We start from the raw sequence: 8,340 nt of genomic DNA on the forward strand, positions 1-8,340 counted from the left end.
AAACAACAACATTTATAGCCAAAAATCTGTTTTCTATTTAAATCTTTTTTTTTTAAATAAATAAATTTAATCTAGTAATAATGATACGGTCTTTACTTTACTAACAACATACTCATTTTGTCATCATTAAGGAACCCGAAAATACTTGAGTAATTTCTAGTTAATTACCAAACTAAACTTACAGTGGACGACAAATTACATTGCTTAACAATCATGATGTAAAAAGTCCACCTTAACTAAGTTGTATGATCAAGGGTCAACTCCATATATCATGCCTAATAATTACCAAAAGAATGCTTCAACATTCTCCCTAAAAGGATAACGTTCTAATTCTGCCTACAATCTTGTAACCAAAAAGCTCGGCATGAACTTCTTCAACATAAGACATTACTCCATCCAACCACTCATGCAATGAAGCCATCCTCTTAAGTCTTCTACATGAAAATTCAAATATTGTCGTATTTTTCTAGTTCTTACAATTTTTAAATAATAATATAAAAATAATTAAAAATATTTATTTCTTGATTGCTTTTATTTTTTACCGACGAAATTTAAAAAATTTCAAGTTCGAGTATTTTTGTCTTTATTTACAGGTAATAATAAAGAACTTTTATTCTTGTAGTGAGTAAAAGAATTGAGTAATTTATGCTATATAATCTATTTGTATTCAATTGGATCTTCAATAAATAAAAAAAAAATCTTAATCTCTTGAAAGGAAAATAAGAATCAATATGAAAGTCAGCACGAAAGAAAGAGAGAAAAAATGAGAGAAAGGGATTTTCCCGACAGCTGGGACTTGAAGTGGGCCCAAACGAAGGAGAAGATGCTGGGCCAATAGAGATACATAGGGAGAAGGCTAAGTATATCACAAAACGTGGGCCCAAAACAGAACCCAACGAGAGGAGTAATCACCTGACGTGGGGGGTATATAAGCCTCATGATTGCGTCGATGGTCGTCCACATGTCAACGTGCAGTGATAGATAGAAATAGGATTGAGAAGAAAAATAAATAAAAAAGGGTCGGGTCCCACTCCATGCACACCATGTGCTTTTGATTTTGACTCTACAGCCAAAAATTAGGTTTGACTTCCTTCTCAATTCTGTTGTTTTCACGCTATCACTCCCTTCTCCGTTCGGTTTTGGTGGGGCATTTGATTTTCTTGCTTAGGTCAATTGGATTGCACCATAGATTTTCTCTTCATATCATGTAATGACTAATTATATTATAGGCCTAGTAGTTACAATATTATATTTTTTCTTGCCTGCCTTAAATGCATCATACTATATGTTATACAAATTTTTTTATCTGCTTATATATCAAACTGATAAATAATAAATATATATTATTTATTAATTTAAATAATTATTATACAATTGATAAAATATAAAATACTCATCATAACTATTTTTTTTTATTCATTGCAGTCTTGTACATTTAGTATATGTAATATGTGCTACTTATTTAAAATTAAAGCAACATGTAGATTTTTCTACAATATTAGTATAACTAAATTTACTGTTGTATATCTATGGATGCATATTAAACTATAGACAAAAATTGCCTTTATAGTTTAAAATTTTGATTATTGTATAAATTATAGTTAAAAATGTAACATATTATGTAATCAAGTTTGTAAAATCTATAAATAAATATGATTATATATTTTTAAACACGGTAGCACGATATAAATGTATAAATTAAGCATTAGATTCATTTGGAGATAAAATTATTCGAACTATGTATAAAATTACTTAAACACATAAGAATCATGTCATTAAGAGAAACTTGATACAAAATACGTTATATCTAGTTATGTTGAATGTTCTTACGAAAAAATAAAAATGAGTTGTACTATAACTCTATTTAATTTTTTCACATACAATAAAATTTAACATATATATTAAGCCAGATATATAAGAATAACACATTTTAAAGTTATTGGTTGCACTAAAATACCCTTAATATATATAAAGGAATTCAAAAATAAGCAAAAATGTTGGCAAAGAGTACATAATATGTTACATGAAGTAATTATCCCAAATAAAATAACTGAAAATGTAATTCGGTTATATAATATATTGATGATGTCGGTGTCGTATTAAATTTAAAAAGAATAATGAATTATTTTTCACATATATGTATGACCTCATATTCAAACAAATGATGACTGGGTTGTGTCCGGCTCCAACACAGACATGGCTCCATCCTTGTGGAGTGGCTGTGTGCTTCCTCAGGGAATGATATTTGTGAACATAGGGTTGGATTAGATTGGATGTATATAATGCAAGAAGAGTCACCTAACAGAAATGTGAAGTGGTCATGAGCTGCCAGCCAAGTCCTCATCCATCAAAAACCAACCTATGTATGTTCATGTGGACAAGAAAAGGTTTCCCAACTAACAATGGGACAGGGGACTTTGTTCATACCGCGTAAAATAATAACCTATCTAGGCTGTCTTGTACTTGACATCACTCCTCTTTATTGCTAACCAAATCCCAAAAACCATGTCATCCTTTTCCGATGAATGTGTTGTTTTAGTGTGACTTCTCCATTTTCGTTGAGTCGAGCTTTAGTAGCTACTGAGCAGGTATTTGTCTCCAATGAAGCCAGAAAGGAAGCTGCAGTTATTGATGTTTATTCTTAATCAATTCAGGGTTAACCTTCCAAAAATAAAACAAAATATTGAAGAAAGAGAAATTATAAGAAATCAGTTGGATATGTCCGCCATTAATATGAGGCCCAAACTTTACAGGCACAAACAGTTGAAAGACAACAATTGAAGCCTAGCTAAACCTGGTGGGTAGTGGCCCATTTGTATCTTCTACCTTTTCTGCGTGATTGCCAACGTTTCCTGCTATGTTAAAGCCAACGTTTCAGCCTAACGATTTCAGAAATTTTGTTATTGATCTAGACACTATTTGATTTGGCGATCAAATCGGAGCTAATAAAATATCGGTCGTTTAGCATCCTAACATCGATACTAATAAAATTTTATCAAACAGATTAATTTATTAATTATCAACTATCAACCATTAAAAATATAAATTAATAAAAAATTTATAATAATTAAAAATATTATAATTCTTTTAATTTAATTATATTTATTATTAAAAATATTTATAAAGTAAAAAATTTAAATAAAATCTTTAATTTTAAATGCCCTAATTATTAATATTATAATTATATAACCATTAGAAATTATTTCAAAATAATAATTATTTGTTATAAAATATAAAAATTTAATTATACGATATCAATTTAAAATTTTATTAAAAATAATAGTGTCCAAATAAATTAATAAATAAGTTAAATCAATTATCAACTGATAAAAAAAATTTAAAAGTATAGTTGATACAATCAGCATGTGATTAAAACTAAGCAGCTATCAACTAATGTTTATAAAATATTTTAATATAACTGTTAAATAAAAGACAATTATTGTATGAACCAAACACTCTGTCAGTATGCTAACGGTGCTCATCTCATAATATAATAAGCCAAAAGTTTAAAACTAGGCGAGTCCTCTTAAAAGTTCTAGATAGAGAAATTTATAAAATCCTGGAGTTGTATTCAAGATAGCATTTGTTTCTAAGAATCGATCTGTGCTGCCAAAAATGCAGAATGTAAGAATTCAAGGAATGATAGCGGTGCTCATACCCATGCGTCTATGAAATCCTGACTCTTCATCAGTCAGCATGTCTCCTTGATTGGTCTCTGATTCAGAAATATAAAGTCCATATATGTACAGCTTTACAAGCAATTAGCTAAAATAAAATTCACCATCCAATTTCAAAGATAATCTGTCAACTGTTTGAATTTGATCGAGAAATATAAATGTCTTATATTGAAACGGATTGCTTTCCTCCACCGACCTGACCTACTAGAAAGAAAGCTTGGCACATAGAAAAGCGGTACAACTTGCTCTTGACAGAGGTTTTCATTATTTTGTTTTTGAAGGAGACGCTCAAATCAATATTGACGGAGCAAACGGTAGAGTTCAGCTTCCTACTGGTGTGCAGACCTTGTCGAAGAAGCCTGCCTATTAGCACAAACATTAGAATGTTTTTATTTTGTTGCCGTTCCAAGATTATGTAATGAGGCTGCCATTGAGATGGCATGTAAAGCCCTAGAGGTATGAGCATTTTTGCTCAAACCTGCATGCTCAATATACGTGGCTTAATAGTATGTAACAGTTTCTTAATGTGAATGAAGCTTACCTTTTGGCGAAGAAAAGAAAAAACTGTTTGAATTTGAATTAGTCATATAAGTGGGTATGTTGAAGTTGTCAATGCCTCAATTTGTTACCAGATCCTGAGCAGTTGCATTGAATCATCCTATGTCAATCAAAACGCTGCGAATAGATGGAATAATAGTAGATTTTATGCTATGGTTAGACAAAATTAGCCCATAAATTCAGATAACAACTTTGAAATGAAATGAAACTAAAACAAAGAGATTAAATAAAAAGAATTGAAACTGCTCCATTTTATTCTAAAATTTAACTGGAAGTCAAAGACAATTGCCCTAATAATTGATATTTCATTGATAATTTTTTTTTTAAATAATTTTAAAATACCATAGTTTACAATAACTTTTAATACTTTTATATTATATTGAATGTAAAATTATAAATTCTAGATTAATTTAATAAAAAGTTATTTTCTTAAGAAATTTACATAAAAATACTTAGTATGTAAAATGTTTAAAAATTAAATATTAAAATATTTAATATAAACTTAATTCAAATTTTATAATTTTTCAATTAATATATACATAAAGATATTAAAAGTCACCACTGTAAAATTCACCAAATTCTTTTAATATTTTCTCTTAAATAAGAAAGAAAGAACTTATTAACTTTGGGGAATCAATAATTACATACTTGTTGAGGGCATGAATCGAACCACCATTAAATAGATAAATATTTCAATTTAAACTTCAAGTTTCAGACTTTTCCATCATTTGTAACTAAAAAAAACCCTAACCACCGTTCAAATCTTAACGTTCATAGTTTCATACAACTAAAAGAAAAAAAAAACTAAAAATTTCTTTCAAGAAAAGAAGGTAAAAAGATAAAAGAAAAAGTAACAACTATCAACTGGGCTTTGGACTGTCCATCTCCATCATAATCAGCGACAGTCAAACTTTCAACTCAAAATGAATGGCCTTGATTACATAGATCAGATATAACTGGCCGTTGCCTATTCCAACGAAGGAAAAGCCAGCCGCGAAACTCATTTCTCTTAGCACCAAGTCACCAACTTGCTCACCAAAATTCGGAGCTCTGGCTACTCCAGTTAAAAGAAGACTCTTTTCTGATCAATCTGTAAGGTTTCTCTAGAGCCCATTTCTTTTCTTTTTCTTTCTTAAAGTTCTCATTTTGGTTTATTAACGGAATGATTTTTATTTATTTCAATTATTGTGGAATATTCAGATGGGAACTGTAGACGAAGTTGCGGAAATTGATAACTTAGAAAGGGGTTTATTATCAGAATCATGTGGTGGTAATGAAAAAAGCGAAGGAACTGATGATGACACTGTGCTGTATACGGCGTCGTTCCGAGAAATGGAAGAGAAATTTGTCAAGTATCAAACAGCTCAATGGGTTATCTACTCTTTGCTTCTAATATTAGCTTGGGGAATGGGGTTGTTTATGCTTCTCTATTTGCCAGTCAGGAGATATATTTTAAGGAAAGATATTCAATCGAGGAAGCTCTTTCTCACTCCTAATGCCATTGTTTACAAAGTAATCAATTTGTCCATCTATTTTTTTTTTCTTTTCTTCTTTTACTTGGCTTTGCTAGCTTTTTATTGAAAAATGTAGAATGGGTTCATTGGTTTTGTTGGTATAAAGTGAATTCGGAAAGATGGATGGCTGGATGCATGTTTAATGTAGTTATTTGGATTTCAATTACAAGTACAACTATGGTCTATACATGTTGTAATGTGCAGTTAGTTGCATTAGTTGATGCTTTGTTTCTTTTTAGTTCAGGTTACGAAACCAGTTGCATTTCCATGTTTTGGGGTGTTACATAAAGAGAAGCATGTTTTGTTACCTTCAGTTGCTGACATCATAATTGAACAAGGTACTTCCTATGCTAGTAAAACTCGTTAGCCTCACACTAGTGTTTGGATATTTGATTTGTCTTCTTTTCTGTATTTTGGATAATTATAGGAGAGATGATGTAATGGCTAAATCTTTTTCTTTTTCTTTTTCCGCTGTGATCATAAGTGTAATGCACAAGTTGGATCATATATAATCAAGTTATAATACTTCCAATTTTCCAAGTAGGACATTGGATGAGTTGAAACATGCAAGAATATTTTCTTGATAAGATTGACTTCGCCATGCTCTATATTCTACCATTTCATTAGCTTTAAGGTTCAGGGTAAAACCGTTGTTTTCCAGGGCTCCTTAAATTATGATGGATAGTTCATTTCTATGCTTTGCCATTATTTCAATCTTCTTAAAGCTTAAGAAGTTGTCCAACTGCTGTCAGGATATTTGCAGTCTCTTTTTGGTGTCTACTCTGTGAGAATTGAGAATGCTGGTGTAAGAAGGCCACCTAGTGATGATGTTCAAATTCAAGGGATTGCAAATCCAAGAGCTTTCAAGAAGGTACTATATATTATTATATAGTAGTTGCAATAAATTATTTTAAGAGGGAAGGAATTTCGACTTCTTATGCTCCCTAATTCCTCTTCAGGCGGTCTTGACACAGTTATCACATATTAAAAGTGAGATTGTATCTAGACAAGTCTCCACAATTGAAGACATTCCCAGTTTGAGGCTAGGCCATTCTTCGTCTCCTTGGGTATGCCAAATTACTTCAGCTACTGCTTTCTGCTAATGCCAGAAAGAAGGGCTTAACATGCTATTTAATTTCTTTAATGTAAATCAGTATGATTAAGAATTTTCAGTGATAAACATGGTCATACACGAAACTTCTTCTTGGTGGGGTTCTTAACTTGTGAACTTTTAAGCATAATTCTTTCTCTCTCCTGTTGCAGATGTCCCCAATGAAACCTCAGAGGCATGATTTAATTCCTGGTTCAGGGGACCTGGTACTACTACAAAAACTAGAGGAAGTTGGAAACTCTGTGAAGGTAAAGTTGAAATAAATTCTATGTATTTGTTCTGCATCAATGGTTCTAATCTCTGTTGTTATAGACTAATTCTCTGAAGTTATGTTGCAGAGGGTTCAAACTTTAATTGAGGAGAAACACCACTCCCAATCATCGGAACTCATGGGTTAAGGTTAGTGAACCAAGTAGCAGGTTGAAATGGTGATACTTTGACTTGTTTATCTGTTCGACTGGGCATATTCTTCAAATTTTAGGTGATTTTGTTTTTTAATGTCAGTAACCAATAGGCCATAGGTATCAGAATCTAAACAGTTCACAAAACATTGCTGTAGTTTTACCTATTTAGGTTGACGACTATATATGGCTACTTGCCACTGCTTGAATCTTGATCCTTTTAGGAGGCAGTCATACTAGAAGTTCATTAGGCGAATGGTTTTAGCAAGTGATCTTAAGAAGGCTAGGATTAGTTCATACAAATCCGCAAGTGGTTGAGATGAATTGAAGCATTGGACTTGGAAGATAAATAGGTAGCTACTGCATGCTAATGCAAATGCAAATGCAGGTCTGTTATGCAGGATACCATGCTGAGGCACATAAACAGAACAAGGCAATTTTTCTGAAGCTGCAATGGACTAGACATATTCATTCTTCTTGGGTTGCCATTCCAAGCGTGATATGATCACTTTATGTGGTGGTGTGCGTTAACAAGTTTTAAGTTAAAGTGAGGCGTGTTGCACTCATCTGAATTTAATTCTTTGGAGATCAGAGCTGGCTGTATTCACCACTATAGATTGTTTCATCCATTACGTTGGTTTTGTCTGTCGTGCTGGCTCATAATTTCACTTCAGTGCTTGACTATGGCCTTCTGGTTCCTGTCTCCAAACTCCCTTAGCATGTTAGTTCCACTCACAATTTCTTAAGAATTTTATGCTTATGAATTGGATCATCTCACAGGCCCTTCTTGGGTATCTACCCCTCCTACAATAATGAAGTATCAGTTGAATGTTTAAAAATAATAGGAGGTTTTAAAAAAATATCCTAAAATCAACAAAAAAAAAAATTTATCGGTAAATTTTTTTTTTTAAAAAAATACTGTCTTTTATAAAAATGCGGTGTAGTTTTTTAATTTCTTTTTATTGTTTTGACAAAAAGCAATCAAAGAAAAATAAAAAAATTAATATTTCTAAAAATAAAATAAAAAGAATTATATTTTTACCCAGTAGAAAAAACAAATACACCATGTTTTTAATAAA

General features: G+C 31.3%; 1 protein-coding gene across 2 annotated transcripts; it reads left to right on the plus strand.

The window, feature by feature from the left end:
* The first annotated feature begins 5,033 nt into the window (after positions 1–5,033).
* On the plus strand, positions 5,034–8,033 carry LOC8259065. 2 transcript variants are annotated; one of them, XM_048372452.1, is made up of 8 exons: positions 5,034–5,332; positions 5,436–5,747; positions 5,994–6,087; positions 6,502–6,620; positions 6,709–6,816; positions 7,013–7,108; positions 7,199–7,259; positions 7,650–8,033. In XM_048372452.1, the coding sequence occupies exons 2-7, from the start codon at positions 5,436–5,438 to the stop codon at positions 7,256–7,258; spliced, it is 789 nt and encodes a 262-aa protein (XP_048228409.1). In that variant the 5' UTR covers positions 5,034–5,332; the 3' UTR covers position 7,259; positions 7,650–8,033. The 2 variants fall into 2 exon arrangements, with proteins under 2 accessions (XP_048228409.1, XP_015572914.1); XM_015717428.3 differs by having other exon boundaries at positions 5,037–5,327.
* The last annotated feature ends 307 nt before the right edge of the window (positions 8,034–8,340 follow it).

This window comes from Ricinus communis, chromosome 3 (assembly GCF_019578655.1).
Source record: "Ricinus communis isolate WT05 ecotype wild-type chromosome 3, ASM1957865v1, whole genome shotgun sequence".
NCBI classification, from domain to species: domain Eukaryota; kingdom Viridiplantae; phylum Streptophyta; class Magnoliopsida; order Malpighiales; family Euphorbiaceae; genus Ricinus; species Ricinus communis.

Coding starts and splice junctions, on each gene's coding strand:
- LOC8259065 (XM_048372452.1), top strand. CDS start 5,436: ATGGGAACTGTAGACGAAGTTGCGGAAATTGATAACTTAGAAAGGGGT. Junction 6,621..6,708: donor ATCCAAGAGCTTTCAAGAAG/GTACTATATATT, acceptor ATTCCTCTTCAG/GCGGTCTTGACACAGTTATC. Junction 7,109..7,198: donor AAGTTGGAAACTCTGTGAAG/GTAAAGTTGAAA, acceptor GTTATGTTGCAG/AGGGTTCAAACTTTAATTGA.